Below are 17,531 nucleotides of genomic sequence, written 5' to 3' on the forward strand. Positions count from 1 at the left end.
TGTGTGTGTGTGTGTGTGTGTGTGTGTGTGTGTGTGTGTGTGTGTGTGTAGTTACTGTCTTGGATTTAATTAATTCCACCATTGTAAAGTTCATAATACTGTGTGAGAGGTGTTTCTTCAACTCAATCACTGAGTCAAAACTGCATCAACCCTAGAAATGGCGTACTGAAGGATATCTTTTTTTGTCTCAGCCAAGGGGAGGGGTTGCCTCTTCTTCCTGGAGAAAAAAAGGAGATAGAGGAGCTGCTGCCAGCAACCACCAGTGAAGAAGACAAGGACACCATCTTTAGCATTCTCGGACAGGCCATGTGTCGACCTACTGGCATACAGGTACAACTCTTTATTTAAGATTGTATCTTACAACAGACAGACGGACACAGAAAGAATAGTCATTTAGTAATGGGTAAAGGAAAACAATGTAAGCAAATATGCAAAATACCGTAATATTACTAGAAACTTTCAATTTAATAACGGGGAGGAAAAGCTGTCACATCTATACCATGGATTACTGTTTATGACAGATATTATGTGGTTTTGCTGTATGTTTCAGCATAATTCACATCCAGCCAATATCATACTCAAAATGTGTTTTTCAACTAGCAATTCTAGACGTGGGTGATGATGGCTGCCAGGTCTTATAAAACTTCCCAGTCGATCTCCTCAGGGCAATTTATCTTTACCAACTCATTCCTCCACGGCTTATTTTGTGTGCTTATCGTCAACTGTGTCGACAAACAATTAGCACACATGATCTGATGAAAAAGGATGATGTGAACTTGGTAGCCTCTTCAGTTTAACTCAAAAAAGTCTACATCTTTAAAGTAGTGTCTGGAATGTTGGGTGATTCCGGGTGAATCAGACGGTTCTCATCCTGCTGTTGTGTTGTTTTCCAGGATGAGGACATGGCTCTACAGCAGGAGGACGACGAGGACGACATGGTCGACGTGATCTGGCGCCAGCTCACTGGCTCGTGCCCCTGGCTGGGGGAGGCGGGCCAGCCTGTCACAGATGGCCTGATCCGGGTCTGGAGACGGGTGGTGGACCGCATCTTCGGCCTCTACCGGGTCTCCTGCCAGGCCTATTTTACCTTCCTGAAGCTCAATGGTGGACAGGTGAGACATAGTTACACTTAGCCATGGTTACACTTGTCTTTTTGTGTTGCTGGGAGTGAGGGCAGCTTCTATTCTAAGTGTCTGTTGTGTGTTTTAGATCCCTATAGATGAGGATGACCCCAAACTCCTGCTGTCCTATCACAACAGCAAGCAGAGCAACGACGATGTGATTGTCATGGCAACCCTGCGACTCCTCCGTCTGCTGGTGAAGCATGCTGGTGAACTGAGGGAGGGGCTTGAGCTGGGTTTAGCCTCCACCCCTACTGCACCCTGGAGGGGTATGTCGTACTGCAAAATGACGGGGGGGGGGGCGTGCATGCACACCGTGCTTTCTTTAACGGCATGTACAGCGTCCTAACCTCAGCGTCCCCAGACCAATTCAAACATCTAGGACCTCGGACCCTCTCAGGGAAATGTTTACCTTTACATTTGAAGTGAAATGCATTGACCTGGTGCACTTTGAGAGCCACATTAAGAGACCACATCAGTGTTATGCTCCTGTAAACTATCTTGTGCTCTAGCAGTAGTGGAATGTAACTAGGGAGTTAAATATCGTACTTTTAACTTCACTACATTTATTTGACAGTATTGTTCACTAGCTACTTGGCAGATTCTTAATACAATATATAAATCAACTAATGGACTGTGATGTTGTGTTACGTAGGGCTGGACCCCGATATTCCACTATTTGGATATTCGTTTGTTGTGTAGGTATTTAGGATTAAGATATTCACCGTTTTTTTAAAACACTCCAAACCTTTTGGAAAATGCTCCTCAAGAACAAGGACCAAGCGCAGATTCACTCTGTCCCTTCAAAAAGCACTAAAAACACCCCGTTAACCTCCAATCGTTTTACTCATCCGTCAACATTGCTTAACGGTCTGTTTCTGTGCCATATGCTTTTCAATGTTTCTCTCTTTTGTATTTCCTTTGAAAAGTATGAGTTTTTTTGAGAAGTAAGAACACATTTTAACTCTGTGAAGCTGTTTTAGAGTAGAGATATCTTTTTGCATCATCTAATCTTCTTTTGTAGAGACCACTGATCAGAATCCATATCGGCCGTTAAAGATGGATTGCAGCACCCTTACTTCTGCCTTCCCTGTGGCTTACAAACTAGTCATAGTCGAGCTAGAGAATCACTAACCGATCAGACACTGGTCACTACCGGCTGGTTGTCATCTGATCAGGCTGGAGCACTTTTATTTTGAGATGTGTTTGAGTGAGAGAAGGTCCTGACACGAGGCACTCTGAGTAAATGTAACTTATTTAACAGTCATACATGATTGAATTTCAATTTCCCATCAAAGAATAGTGAGAACAATGTATGCTGTCAATGATAGTTCTTAGAGAAGAAGGACGATGTAAGCTGCTGCCTTTCTAAACTCTGCTGTAATTTGTGTCCTCCTCAGGTATCATACCGCAGCTCTTCTCCCGTCTCAACCATCCAGAAGCGTACATCCGACAGAGTATCTGCAGCCTGCTGTGTCGAGTGGCCCAGGACTCCCCTCACCTCATCCTCTACCCTGCCATCGTGGGCTCACTCTCCTTGGGAGGAGAGGCTCAGAATGCAGGTATTCTTTAACATGCGACGCTGGTCAAACAGGCTGGAAGTCCATAACTTTCCTCATTCATGTGATTGCCGCTGGTCAAAACAAGATACAAAATGTTATATAAGTGAGAATATCATTCAGTAACCTTATTGACAATAACAATGTAAATACTCTAGATGTGAATTCTGTCGACAGGGAGTAAACTGCCGTCAGCTCTGCCCACCTTCTTGGACAGCATGCAGGGAAAGGGCCTGGTTGGGGGGGAGGAGGAGGAGGAGGAGGAGGAGGAGGAGGAGCAGGAGAGGGGCGACCAAGGAGGTGCTCCAGAAGAGCTGGCAACGTTTTGCTCCAGTCAAGACCAGGCCATGATGCAGGACTGTTACAGCAAGATCGTGGAGAAGCTGTCTTTTGCTAACCCTACCATGGTGCTTCAGGTAGGAGGGTGTGCGCAGTGAGACTTCTGCACTGTTTGATGACCAGAGTTTCAACCGGTGGAAACGGTCCTGCCGTATTTACTTTGTCTTACTTGTCAAAAATGCGATGTAATATCAGACAGAGCAGAGTACCTGCTTTAGCTCCTTTTCTACTGCAGGGTTAAGGTCCCCGGAAGCTAGTGACCTTTTTATGTCGTCATTGCGTTTCAACCGCAAGGTTCAGGGTCTAAATTAAGTTCCGGGGACACTTTACCCCCAAAAAGGCTCTGGTCAGGAGGTAGTACTTTTCTAAAAGTACGGAAACTTTTCAAGGTGGGCTTTGTAGGGATGACCGTCGCTGGCTGGGAAAACACCCACAGCAGTGGGGAAATATTCCCATTGCAGATGACACTATCAAAAAACCTTTGCACTCAAGAAAGAGTAAAATTAATAAATATTTCTTTTGCGGGCTTCCAAGGGTTAAATCGGATGCATGCTGTAGTCCTAAGATGTTGCTAACTATTCCTGTGTGATGATCAGGTCCAGCAGCTGGTGGGTGAGCTGCGCAGAGTCACCTTACTGTGGGATGAGCTGTGGTTGGGCGTGTTACAACAGCAACACATGCACGTCCTACGAAGGATCCAGCAGCTGGAGGACGAGGTCAAGAGAGTCCAGAACAACAACACACTGCGCAGGTGAGGCTCACCTTCTTCTACCTGAGCTCCAGGAGCCTCTGAGTCAATGTTCTGTTTAATACATGAAAAGGACCTGGATAAAAGGGAAGAGGTGAAATCATCAATAGTTTTTATTCTTATCAGCCACTGTGTCCTTTGGTTTGTCTCCATTTTGACTCCTTGTTTTACTTAAATGGTGTGACATAACAAATCAACCCGGTAAGTGGTCCTCCGCACCAGTGTGCTCATGCAGGATGCATTTAAGTATGGCCATTAGGGCTGCAACTAACCACTATTGTGGTCATTTAATAATCTGTTAATTGTTACTTGGATTAAATGGTTATTAATTGGTTAAAAATGAAAAAAGCTAAATTTTATTATTTCCAAAAAACGGAACACATTCCTTCTTGTAAAATGCTCTTTTACTACAATTGAGTACAACTTTATACAATAAATGGACCGAGAATAAAAGACAAATGTAATTCATATGCATTTGTTTAGATATTGAGCAAGTTTCTGTTGTGAAGAAATCAGTGGTGGAATGTAGCTAAGAAGGTAAAGTAGAAGTACCTCTAAATTGTTCTTAAGTGCAGTACTTGAGTATTTTCTGCTACTTTATTATTCTACTCCACCTCAGAGGTTAATATTTAAATTTTTACCCCACTACATTCGACAGCTCTTGAGACTCCCCTGATGCCACTCGATTTACAAACGCATTTATTCCAACAGGGAATTATCTGTAGCCAATCAGATGCGTCCTCCATTTTCAACCAATCACGTGGGTGCGCCCCCCCAAGGGCATACTCTTACGCCATACTGCGGTAAGGAACGGGTTGGAAAGCAAACGGAGGAAACTATTTAGCTTTAGTCCAAACGTTTGACTTGTGTTGAAACAATGAAACGTAGGCAGATAAGTCTGTAAAGATCCTAAAAGGATCAAAGAAAGGAATGCAGCGACTGTATTGAAGATCAATTCCACGATGTTAAAGGAATACTCCCGCACCAAGCGTGTTAACGCTACTATTGCTGACATTAGCCAAGTTAAGTTGGCTTACTTACCTACTTAAAGTGACGATCTTATAATTAACTATTTTGTGAGAGAAGACGTAACCAGCCAGTATTAGTTTGATATAACAGCCGGCTAACACTAGCTAGCTTTTGCTAATGCTAACTGTGTGTGTGTTGTAATCCAGACCTCTCTGTCCGTTGACATAATCAAGCTGGCTGCGCATGCTTTTCGTGCATGTGAGCGTGCCCCACTGGCTACCTCACGGTGACCAGTACTCTCTTCACTGGGATGAGATCTGGCAGCCGAAGCTCTTTCTTCAGATTGTCAGTGTTAAAACAGTCAGTGATGGAAAGAGTGCGGATATAATGATAATCATAGTATAATATTCTGGAACAGAGATGCAGGGTGTCAGATCATGGAAAAGACACAGAAAAATGGTTTAAAATTCTGGATTTAATATTCACTCACTCGTCACTCTGATTAACAGGGCTCAGCGGGCAGACATGCTATTCCACCAGAAACATCTCTAAATGCACAGTAGGGCAAAGATTTACATCTTAGTTTGGATAGTTAGTTGGTTAAAATCGACTTAATATTCAATCGTCATCTCTTCAATTGTCGATATACGATCAGATTGCCACAAGCCTATTCCTTAAGACTGGCGCTTCCAGCAGCGGACCCAGATCCGGCTTTGCTGCCACCTTCGACCTGCAGTCGGACCTACAGCAGAAGGTGGAGAGCTCTGTGCCCGGCAGCAGCATCTCCTCCTCTGGCCAGGAGCAGGTCACGCTGGGAACCGACACCACGCTGCTGGGGGCCCAGGCCGTTTTGCTAGGCCTGCTGGAGGGAAAGGAGGCAGGGGAGAACCAGAACCAGGGCTGTTTATAATGTTATCCTGACCTGCACTGATGAAAAACAGTGGAACAGTCGACTGGGGGTCGTCTAAAGACGACCAAGCACACATAACTGTGTTAAACCACCTGTTAAAGTTCTATGCTATTCTATTCTATCCTTGCAAGTCTAGTTACACTCTCTGTTGTGCTGCAGGGATGAAAAGACTGCCATTATGCGTGAGAAGCACTCTGCTCTGATGCGCCCCGTGGTTTTCGCCCTGGATCACGTCTGCAGCATCACAGCAGCTCCAGCAGAGACGCCGCATGAGACGTGGTTCCAGCAGACCTACGGTGATTCCATCACCTCGGCCCTGGAGCGCTTGAGAAACCCCTCCAACCCTGCCAACCCCGCCAGCAGCTGGCTTCCCTTCAAACAGGTGTGGGTTAGCACCTGTACTGTATATGTTGTTGATTCACTAAGGATTTCAGATAGGCCCATTTGCATGACTGTAGGCTCAAAAATGGTTCAATGCGTCTGTAACACATACATCATTATTATACATAGTGCATAAAACCTTTTGCAAGCATGACTCAACTTGTGTGTGCGTTGGTCAGATCATGCTGAGCCTGCAGCAGCGTGCTCAGAAGAGAACCAGCTATCTGCTTCATCTGGATGAGATCAGTCCTCGACTGGTCTCCATGACCACAACAGAGATGGCCCTGCCTGGCGAGGTGTCTGCATCAGACGCTGTGACCATACAGAGCGTGGGCAACACCATCACCATCCTGCCCACCAAGACGAAGCCCAAGAAGCTCTTCTTCCTGGGCTCAGATGGACGCAACTACCCATATCTTTTTAAAGGTGGGTGATAGTGATGTTAATAAATAACACTGACATTAAGAATTATTACGGATTAAAGTTAAGTTATCAGTTAAACGGAGCAAAACACGGAGGAACAGTTTGTCTCACCAAAATGAGAATAGCTGGTCCACCTTAAAGATCTAGTGTGAAGTATTTGCCGCCATCTTGCAGCGAGGTTCCAGATTGTAACCAGCTGAAACTTCTCCCGTGTGCTAAGTGTGTAGGGTACATCCCAAGTCTCTTATTTGTCATTTCCTCGCTCCTCGATCCTCACTTGAACCGGAAGTTGTTCTGCTCCGCCATATTGACGGCCGTCCCAAAGCTCTTATTTCTGCTCCAAGGAGCGAAGAGAGATCTCAGAGGATCCATGAGCGAGGACGCACGAGAACAGCCTTCCAGGAAGTGTTTTAACGGCCGACACACCCCCTCATTGTTCATCAGTTATGTGATTGGATGCTGCAGCCGATCGGACTGACTGACTGGAGTTCAACACCAGAGTGAAGACAGATTGCAGAATAAACTCTAGTTTATATTTGATTAGTTTTCTGATTCACCATCTGGTTTAAATAAATGTTCATTTTAGTCTGAACAACAAAACGATCACAAACAACTTTCTACATTTATTAGAAAGATTTGTGTTTTCATGATCTGATATTTCCCTCAATAACTTTTATTATGGATACAATTAAAGTCAGAGAGAGCTGGAGAGACTAAACATGTTTTACATCATTTATCATTTCATTCAGTCACGTGAGGCTGACCATTCAGCTGGTTTGATGAGTTATATCATTTCAATTTAACCTGAAACATGGAGCCTAATAAATTAATTCCAGTGTTCAAAAATCACCATAATCATATTCTGGGTTAATTAATATTGACGTCACAATCAGAATTTCAAAACGTACAGACGCAAATAATTCATAATTAAGACAAACGCATTCTGCCGTAGAAATCGGTCCTGCACTTATAAACAGGACACAGTGTGTTAAACAGGTAACAGTAATCATCACTGTAGAGGTGTTTTCTCTCTGTATACGGTGTGTCTTTATTTATTATTAGTTATTAAGCTGTTAAATCCGACTGACAGTTGATCACAGCTGTGATCAGCGGCCGCCGTTAGCAGAAACAGACGTGGCTTCACGTGACGCAACTGAGGAAAAGACGTCTCATGTCTCTTAAAACATATTTCCTTGTTTCCTCTCTCCTCGCATGGTTTCCTTGAGTCTCTCTATGCATCCCTGGTAGGAGGGACTAAGACGCAAGTAAAGGACGCAAGTGAAACTAAGAGATGCAATTAAGAGACTTGGGATGTACCCTAGGTGTACTACGGTGCCAACGCAAGGCATGAAAATGCAAAGAGCCAGTGTTTGGTTTGTCCGTTCTGGGCTACTGTAGAATCCTGGCAGACGGCTCTGTGAAGAGGACCCGCTACGTATGTAGACGTAAACGGCTCATTCTAACCAAAATACAACAATCTATAAATTGATACCTATGGCTGGTGTGGAACTCCTGTCAGCCCTTTCCATCAAGCATGAATTCATATTTACAGTCTCCCAATTGAACCCAATTCTTTTAAACATTGAATACACTTAGAACACACAAAAGGCCAAGTTACCACATGACAGGATGCTGACAAGCAGTAAGCATTGTAACAATTACATAAACAATGTAACAGGCTTTTTTTAATTAAATTTTTAAGGAAGTGAAGTTTGGTGAAAGTTGTAGGCCTAGTTTGTTTTTAAGAAGTGTTAGTGCTGCTGCATTGAATGGCCTTCGATTTTATTGGTGTTATGAAGTCATGTATACAGTTTTGGGTCTTCACCATTTTCTTATACGTTGCTCCTCTTGTGCATTGCACACAATGCAAGTTCTAAATTGGAGCTAATTCAAACTGCATCTTCTCTGCATGTCTGACACTGCACCAGTCCTGCTTTCATTGAAGAGTGTCAGTAGTAATTCAAACCATGTCTTTCTCAGGTCTGGAGGATTTGCATTTAGATGAGCGCATCATGCAGTTCCTGTCGATTGTCAACACCATGTTCACTAAGATCAACCAGCAGGAGCAGCCACACTTCCACGCTCGCCACTACTCCGTCACCCCCCTCGGAACCCGATCAGGACTCATCCAGTGGGTGGATGGAGCCACGCCCCTCTTTGGCCTCTACAAGCGCTGGCAACAGAGGGAGGCTGTGCTGCAAGCTCAAAAGGTAACTGTAATATGCTGCACTGTAAAGAGTTGTCAATTAAACTCAGCCAGGTGAAGAGCGAGAGTTTGTTTATCTAAATGACAGCAGGCAATTTTCTGACCACCTTTCCTGTTTGCGACCCCACGTTCAGGCCTGTTGCAGTTTGAGAGTTTTTCCTCGCAGCTAACTTGACATGTATTTTTTTTTTTTTTTTTTTTTTTTTTTGTTTTTTGCGTCCTGATCAGGCCCAAGACTCATTCCAGCAGCAGCCAGTGCCTCCAGTACCCCGTCCCAGTGAGCTGTACTACAGCCGCATCGGGCCAGCTCTGAAGGCAGTGGGGCTCAGTCTAGATGTGACTCGACGAGACTGGCCTCTCAGCGTCATGAAGGAGGTGCTGAAAGAGTTGATGGAGGCTACACCCTCCAACCTACTGGCCAGGGAGCTGTGGTGTTCCTGCACCACACCCAGCGAGTGGTGGAGGGTCACTCAGGTAATCAAAGATTGAGATGTGTGATGTGATTGAAACTATCAATGTTCTGTTTGGTTGTAATTCCTTTTCTTTTGTGCTGCAGTCCTATGCCAGGTCCACTGCTGTCATGTCAATGGTGGGATACATCATCGGCCTTGGCGACCGTCACCTCGACAATGTGTTGATTGACATGACCACTGGAGAAGTGGTGCACATTGACTACAACGTATGCTTTGAAAAAGGTCAGTTTCAACTGGTTTACTGTGCCTTGTCTACCGACTCATTGGTTTCTGCTGATTTTATTCATGTGTCCAATTTCCATTGCTTGTTAAATTGATTTGTGAGGCATGTCATAAAGATTGACTGTATGCCAAGTCCCACCCTCGAACGCAGACTGGCCAATCATAGCATATCATCAGGCCAGCTCCCTGACTCCCAAGGCTCATTTATCTTGAGTAAGCTGAGTGATGATAAGACCATAGATTGTACATTAAAAGTGTCCAAAGTCACCGTGATGTCATTAGTTTGTGGACTAAGCTTTTGAAGCATCACGTTCAGCTTTTTAACCATCGCCGTCTTGGTTTTTATGCAACCAGAAGTGACAGAAGAAGGTGGAGCTAAGAACAACTGACACAACTGTGGTAGAGACCTGTCAATCACTGTGTAGCCCCGCCCTAAAGCATCCCCTGCTTTATGGTCTGCTTGACTCTAAATGGACCATCATTTACTAAATGAACATCATGCTGTATTGAAGAAGACTTGAAACTAGAGATTGAGACCATAAACTCATGTTTACAATGTTTACTGAGGTAATAAATCAAGAGAGAAGTAGAGTCATTTTCTCATAGACTTCTATACAATCAGAGGAGTCGCCCCCTGATTACCTCCCTCTCATGACAAAAGATGCAGGTTTTAGGCACTTTTTCATTGGCTTCACTTTTCGGAACCGAAGGTTGCTGCTTCAATAAGACAGAGAATGGTATGTTTAATGTTTCTATCTATTTTGTGTTTGTCACTAGGGAAGAGCCTGCGGGTGCCAGAGAAGGTCCCATTCAGGATGACCCACAACATTGAGACAGCTCTGGGAGTCACTGGGGTGGAGGGCATCTTTAGGCTGTCCTGTGAACAGGTTACTGTCATATCACACTGTGAACTGTGTATATACTTACCATGCAGGACTTGATTGTAAAGCCACTTGTACACCTGTTGAGACCTTAAGGCATATAGTATGCCGGACCTAGTCTTGATCTCTAATTATGGTGTTTGCCGTGTCGGCAGATATTTGCTGCTCTGCTGAAGTCAGTTATGTCATTTCAGGTGGTTCAGATGATGCGTCGGGGCAGAGAGACCCTGCTGACTCTTCTGGAGGCCTTCGTCTATGACCCCCTGGTGGACTGGACTGCTGGGGGGGAGGTGGGCTTTGCTGGTGCAGTGTATGGAGGAGGAGGAGGCCAACAGGCTGACAGCAAGCAAAGCAAGAGGGAGATGGAGAGAGACATCACACGCTCGCTCTTCTCCTCCAGGGTGGCTGAGATTAAGGTGAGGTCATGACAGTACACTGTCCAGAATGACCAGAAGCAAAGCATTTGAGGATTCTGAATGTAATTGCTGGACTGTGTTGAATGTGTGCAGGTGAACTGGTTTAAGAATCGTGACGAGATGCTGGCAGTGCTGCCACAGGTGGAAGAGGCTTTGGAAGAGTATTTGGTCCTGCAGGAGCTGCTCTGCCAGGGGGAGAAGCTCCAAGCCAAACTTCAAGAGGAGATGGCCTTCCTGGAGGGAGCTGAGAACCATCCAGACCATCTGATCCTCACCCTGGAGCAAAGGTCTGAGACGGCACAATATGAATGTATTCCAAATCCACGTTAAAATGAATCCTTCAGTCATTAATCATTTTACATTCATTTTCTCTCTTTATATGCAGTCAGGCAGATGGCTCGTATAGATACTGTATGCAACAATAAGTAAACCCACATTCTGAAAGCTTATTTATCCAGCCCTCCTTGTCTCAGGTACACTGAACACACGCAGCTGCAGTTGCAGCAGCGGACTGTGCAGGAGGCCATTCAGAGCAAGCTAGCTGACCTGGACCAATGGATCTCCCAGTACCAGGCAGCTTTTTCCAACCTGGAGGCCACCCAGCTGGCCAGCCTGCTGCAGGACATCAGCAGCCCCATAGATCTGGGTAAGTCCCCTGGAAATGATGGTAAAGTAAATTGAGATGATGTAGTTCATTACCTAGTTATTATTGGGTGCTTATTAGGTTTAATTAGGGTTAAACATGTATTTTAATTATGAAGAGGACGTGATGACATAGATATTCATTAACTCTGGGTTGCTACTCCCTTTCAGGCCTTCTTTATTATCTGTAAACAAGTATGGTGAATCATGTTGTTAACTGTCCAACTCTTCCAGGTCCTCCTAGCTATGTGCCAGCCACGGCCTTCCTGCAGAATGCGGGCCAGGCCCACCTGATCAGCCAATGTGAGAGCCTGGAGGCGGAGGTGAGCTCTCTGCTGCAGCAGCGCCGTGGGGCCCTTCGTGGCTGCTTGGAGCAGCTGCACAGCTACGCTACGGTGGCTTTGCTGTACCCGCGGGCTACCCTGCTGCTGCACCGCGCCCACCAGTGGAAGGCCTGGTTAGAGGAACTGCTGAGAGACATGACAGTGGAGCACTGCCAGCACATCTACAGACAGTAAGGACCTGCAGAGGCTTTCCTTTATGGTATCACACAAACTATTAAGATCCCTTATGAAGCATTAACTTAATGTATCCTACCTTTGTCAAATGTACACCACGGCTAACTCAACAACTGACAAAACAGTCTGATTGTTAAGGGAGTCTGTGGATTTCCTACCCGGGCCACAAGGAATCAACTTGCGTGTTGCTGTTTACTGTAGGCTTATTATTTATTTAATTTGACAAATTTACAGTCAATGAAATGGTCTTTTTCATAAATGACATGTAGTGATGAAATCAGTTGAAACTTTTTTTAAACTGAGCGTCGCTTGCTGTGTGTGAGAGAGCGTGACGAGGGGGGCGGTGCTGGATTCAATAAGTTAGTAATCTCAATTCCAAAGTCAACGTTCTGAATGAGGCTTTGAACTATTCGGTAGGCTTATGTTACTCGTTGAAGAGTACAGTGTGAAATATTTAGTGCTTGCAAAGTAAAGTAAACAGAGGGTGGTGTGCTGCTTTTCTGTTTTCTTATTGCTGTGGAATTTAACACGCGTATTCAGCTTGCCACTAGTCAAACGGGTTTACACATTTTCACCTCATCAGCTTGAATTAAAGGATGATTATGGGTGCTGCCTTTGTATTGTATTATTAGTGTATGGTCAGCAGTCGTCTGAGCAGATTTATCTGATCGAGACAAACTGAAAATAGTTTTTACACAAAGAAAAAAATAAGCTAATTACCGTTGCCCAATTTACAACAAGGCTCGAATAATTCTGAATTAGTTTTGAAGTTAATAAAGTTTAGCCTAACTCAACAACTCAACGAGCGGTTTTTGAAGAGAAGAAACACCTTCAATGTGATGGTGGTTTGGCAGTGCAGAGCACGTCCCTTGGTCATCTTTGAGGGAATCATGGAGAGACAGTATTTTGAGAAAAGTACAATGAAAGAAGTTGGTCAGGTGACATTTTGGGTCGGATCCGCTTTTCTTATCATATTTGAAGTCTATGAGTTTGTGTGCTTCCCCCACAGAGCATAAATGTAATGATCATTACCATATGTTCATAGCATGATGGTCATGAGAAACACTACAATGCTGAACCCCTTTTTTTTTCAATTTGGTCAAGTTAGATTCTTAGTGATGGGTTAGTGATGAGATAGAGACGGATTATGGAATAGTGCCATCATTTAGTTTTTATATATTTAATATGTTAATATCCTGACTTCAGTGAAGAACTGGAACAAAAAGAAAAATACTGTCAGACAGTGTTTTTCTTTTTTTTGTGACCTTAAAAGTCATTAAGGTGAAAAGAAAAATCAGCAGTGTTGGAAGAATATTTCATATATAGCAATACTACAGTGTAAAATATTTTGTTACAAGGAAAAGGGGAGATTCCCAGCGACTGGAAGTGGACTGGCATCATGATGGAACTCTGTTGGCTCCATTATTTAGCCAAGTAGGACTGTGCTACCCACTGGCTGCTGACAGCTAACGTTATTAGCTGCTCTCCTGTCCATTTTGACACTGATTTGTTGTTCCCAATGTAGCATTATCAGGGAAGAAATAGGATGCGTCCCCTCAGGGTTATTAGCGCTTTTGGAAAGCATCGATGAGAGGAATCAGTAGTCACAGAAGCGTGCGATTCCAAGGAATCGGACAACGGGTTCTCAATTCCTATTCCTACCACTGAATATAGAAAATGGGTAACATTATGTATTAATGCACACCTTCGGGGCTCTAGTGGGCATAATCCTCATACTGGAACAGAACATTCTTATCAGTAAGATGATGTTGTAGTCCTGTAATGTGTCCTGCACACACTTCATCTTTGTTTGCCCCTCCCCTTTACAGATATGAGGTGCTGTTTGCCCCACAGCCTCCTGCTGCTTCCTCCCAGTTCCTGTCCAGTGTGGAATTGACTTTGCAGCACCAAGGGGCTGATACCAATGAGCGTGTGATGCACCAAGCAGAGCGACTGAAGGCTGAGGGCACAACTGCCGCAGCCTGTGAGGAGCAGCTGCAGGAGATTGAGCACTGCATCACGGTCTTCCTTCGGGAGAATGGAGAGCCGGGCTCCCTCAGCCTGGCTGGAATCATTACCTCTGCCCTCTGCACACTCTGCAGGTTTAACACACATCTTTCAATATACAAAATCTATTGCAGTTGCAGGTGAACAGAAGGAAGTCACTCAGTGTTTTTTGTCCCTAGACGGAACCTGGTGATGGAGGGAGCAGCAGCCAGTGCTGGAGAGCAGCTGGTAGACCTGATATCTCGGGACGGGGCGTGGTTCCTGGAGGAGCTCTGCAGTATGATTGGAAATGTCAGTGCCCTGGCAACACTGCTGCAATGCTGCCCACTCCTGCCCCATGACCTGGATATGCCTGCTCCCTCAGCTATCACCCAAGCTGTCTACCTGGCCAACGCTGTGTACACCTGCTTGCAGGTAGATGCACCCTCAAAACACAGTGAAATCAATCAATCAATCAGTAATTGTTATTCTGTTTTAAAACCTTTATTTAAACAGGGAGGGCTGTTGAGAGCAAGCTTCCATTTACAAGGTTACTTATTACTGGTTAAACGGGATTAGCTTGACTACTTTTACAAGCTTTGCAGATTGTTTCAAGTATTTTAGAGCCAGTTTCCCAATTTCAATTTTTCAATTTGATCTATAGCTAACAAAGACATGCAAGATACCTAGTTAGTTTGAAGAAGAATAAGTAGATGCCGACAGTTAGAAGCAGCCAAGTCTCTTTATAAAAATGAGGTTCTTACAATTTGATGTCATGTTATTGTCTGTAGGGGTTTGTCAAATTGGGGCAGCTCCTAAAGGTTGGAGAAGCGAGCTTGGTACCGTCTGGTCTGGAAAGTGAAAAAGCAGCACTTGTCCCCTCCCTCATTACCACCACTGAGGGCCCTTAACCCTAACGGCTGTAGTGGAGCTGTGTTCTTAACGGGCAGCTCCCAGGTGTGAATGTGATAAGGGAGTTCCTGAAGAAGAGGGGCCTGTGGAAAAACATATTTTTAAAGATTGGGCTGTTAGAGCAGGACGTTCCACTGGGGGGAAAAAAGGTTACTCACTGCTGTGTCTCTATGTTCACTACAGGAACTCAACACCAACTTCCGTCAGATCATCTTTCCAGAGGCTCTGCGCTGCATGGTAAAAGGAGAGCCCACCCTGGAGTCCATGCTATCAGAGCTGGAGCAGCTGGTGGAGCAGAGCTCTGATGGTCTCGGCCTGCAGGGTTTGGTCGACAGTCTGCAGGCCACCACGGGCCTGGACCACGATGGGCACAACCACTGCCTCCACATCACCAGGTTCGTAGTTGCTATGGTTGCGCATTAGCATTTGCTTAAAGGGGCAGTGTGTAGGATTTGGTGGCCTCTATGGGCGTGGCCAATAGAGGCCATCCTCACCATAACAACACGACTTTAGGAGCAATGGAAGTCAGACAGCAGCTGGCTCTGCCATAGTTTTTCACTCTGTGGCTCACGTTACTGCACTTTTACAAGCGTGCCAGACAACTACGTTGGCCTTCAGGTAACATAAAAATGTGAAAGTCTGTGTAGAGCCAGTGTTTGGTTTGTATGTTGTGGGCTGCTGTAAAAGACATGGAGGACGTGCTCCCTATGTAGATATGTATGGCTCATTCTAAGTTACATTAGTTTCAGCTCATTATACACCAATGAAAACATAGTTATGAATATTCTGTTTCTGCTAATAGATCCCCCAAAATGCTACACACCTGCCCTTTAAGTAATTGAACATCTGCAAATGGTTCCAATCCAAAGCATGTGTGATGTATAAAAATGTGTCTTTTTGTGCTCAGAATGCTGCGTGCTCAGTACTCTGAGCTGATCCAGCCTCGCAGTATGGATGGACCGGGCCAGGACACACCAAAGATGTCTGCGGGTCAAATGTTGCTGGTGGCCTTTGACGGCATGTTCACCCAGCTAGAGACTGCGTTTGGACAGCTCACAGAGAAGGTAGCGCCCAGCTTTTCCTTCAGATGTAACAGTAGGCTGTAGAGGACACAGAGTATGTTCCTCCCTGTGGCCGGTTGTTTAATATTCTTGGATTTCTGATTCTTTAGGTATTGAGATTCTCCATCCTTTGCATCCAATCTAGATTTGTATGTAAGCCCTCATCCTATGGAGGTCTGCAAGTGGTCTGTTGGCCTTCAGGTCCCATGAGACACACTGATGCATCAAGTTGTTGGCAACTTAAAGCCAATGTCATCTATTTATACTAGAGCTTTTCAAAGACTTCAGATTCTGTGAAGTGAGATTTCCACAGACTACTGATTCTGGTCCTGTGACTGACCTTGTTGGTATGGTCATAGACAGGCCCATGCAGACCTCTGGCACAAAGGGAGGCTAATTATTGAGTAATTGTATATTTATCCACTTTTCCTTGAGCCATCAGTCAGCATCATGTTAGGTTATTTATGGTTACCAAGATAAAAATGAAAATCATTTTCCTCTTCTCGCTACCCTCAGCTGAGTTCCCTGGAGGTTCCGTTGGCCTGGAGGAAGGTGGATGTTTTGAGGGAGGCTCGGGCCGCACAGCTCCACTTCTTTGACAGTGTGAATCAGCGGCAGCTCATGGAAGACGTGTTCTTCCTCAAAAGACTGCAAACCATCAGGGATTTCTTCAGACTGTGTGCCTCCTTTGCTCAGACTCTGTCTGGTAAGAGTTCTACACTGCCACATAGCAGCTCATGTTTCTGCAGTCACCTGTTGAACAGGACCTTTACTTTACAGGCGTAAAACAATATGTTAGTCTTTGTATCCTTCTTGTGTGGTAAAATGTAACTAAAGTGTATATCTGTTCTCTAATACAAAATGTTTCCCAGGCAGGAAAATGAAGCTTGGCCAATTATTTCTATGTGCGGCTGTTTTTAAGAATTTCAATTTCATTCCATTTTTTTATTTATTTTAATTTTAAGTTTGGTATCATTTTGACTGCCTCACTACATGGTGATGCAGCACCTGCATCAACAACTGCAGAAGGGCAGCAGAGCTAACGGTGTTTACCTGAGAGGGAACAGGGAGGTGGGTGCTACGTTTAAGAGAAGACACCATGGGTCTTAACCATCGTATGAGAGCAGTGTAAAGCGACGGCCGTGCGATAACCAGTGGAGCACGCTCACATGCACTGAAAGACACACGGCTGGCTGGCTATGTGAACAAAGAGAGCAGAAGTTCTGATAACAACAACACACAGAGAGAGACTTGATTCTCTGTCCAGAGAGACATTACTCCTCTAGATCTTTACAGAGATGATCGTTGTTTGATGAGATACTAATGATCTCAATGTTGGAAGTTCACTAATGTAACCATTAGTGTCGGAACTTGAATGATCAGCTCTGCTGCCTGCCGTGTGTGTGTGTGTGTGACAAATGTTGTGTGTGCAGGTACCAGTTCCCCAGCTGAGGACCTGTTGCCGACAAATGGACCAGTTGGTCTGGGGAAGCCGCTGTACCGACGGCCCAGTGCCACAGGGTCCGGTGTGGCAGTAGTCAGTGAGGAGCAGATGACCCGCCCCATCAAGGCCTTCACAGCCGAGTTTGTTCGGCACATGCTCATGGGTCTGCCCAGCCAGGCCCTCGGTCTGGCCCTCTGCAGCACCCTGTCTGCGCTCGGCCTAGACGTTGTCGCCCAGGTCGAGGCCAAGGACTTTGGTGCAGAGAGCAAGGTAGTGTGTGTGTGTGTGTGTGTGTGTGTGTGTGTGTGTGTGTGTGTGTG

The 17,531-nt window shown here is 45.1% G+C and overlaps 1 protein-coding gene across 1 annotated transcript in view; it reads left to right on the forward strand.

The window, feature by feature from the left end:
- The window catches only part of smg1 (SMG1 nonsense mediated mRNA decay associated PI3K related kinase), a 60,892-nt gene that overhangs the window by 32,924 nt on the left and 10,437 nt on the right, over positions 1-17,531 (forward strand). Inside the window, exons 33-54 of the mRNA XM_031871131.1 lie at positions 192-330; positions 894-1,112; positions 1,210-1,390; positions 2,522-2,683; positions 2,858-3,096; positions 3,616-3,770; positions 5,806-6,028; positions 6,207-6,453; positions 8,431-8,660; positions 8,885-9,130; positions 9,213-9,351; positions 10,129-10,238; positions 10,427-10,648; positions 10,742-10,935; positions 11,122-11,294; positions 11,525-11,804; positions 13,638-13,910; positions 13,995-14,229; positions 14,890-15,101; positions 15,614-15,770; positions 16,284-16,473; positions 17,201-17,481. Of these exons, the coding sequence (XP_031726991.1) occupies positions 192-330; positions 894-1,112; positions 1,210-1,390; positions 2,522-2,683; positions 2,858-3,096; positions 3,616-3,770; positions 5,806-6,028; positions 6,207-6,453; positions 8,431-8,660; positions 8,885-9,130; positions 9,213-9,351; positions 10,129-10,238; positions 10,427-10,648; positions 10,742-10,935; positions 11,122-11,294; positions 11,525-11,804; positions 13,638-13,910; positions 13,995-14,229; positions 14,890-15,101; positions 15,614-15,770; positions 16,284-16,473; positions 17,201-17,481 (4,507 nt within the window). The remainder of the gene's footprint in view (positions 1-191; positions 331-893; positions 1,113-1,209; positions 1,391-2,521; positions 2,684-2,857; positions 3,097-3,615; positions 3,771-5,805; positions 6,029-6,206; positions 6,454-8,430; positions 8,661-8,884; positions 9,131-9,212; positions 9,352-10,128; positions 10,239-10,426; positions 10,649-10,741; positions 10,936-11,121; positions 11,295-11,524; positions 11,805-13,637; positions 13,911-13,994; positions 14,230-14,889; positions 15,102-15,613; positions 15,771-16,283; positions 16,474-17,200; positions 17,482-17,531) is intronic.

Source organism: Anarrhichthys ocellatus, unplaced genomic scaffold (assembly GCF_004355925.1).
Source record: "Anarrhichthys ocellatus isolate YVR2014 unplaced genomic scaffold, GSC_Weel_1.0 scaffold56, whole genome shotgun sequence".
Lineage (NCBI taxonomy): Eukaryota > Metazoa > Chordata > Actinopteri > Perciformes > Anarhichadidae > Anarrhichthys > Anarrhichthys ocellatus.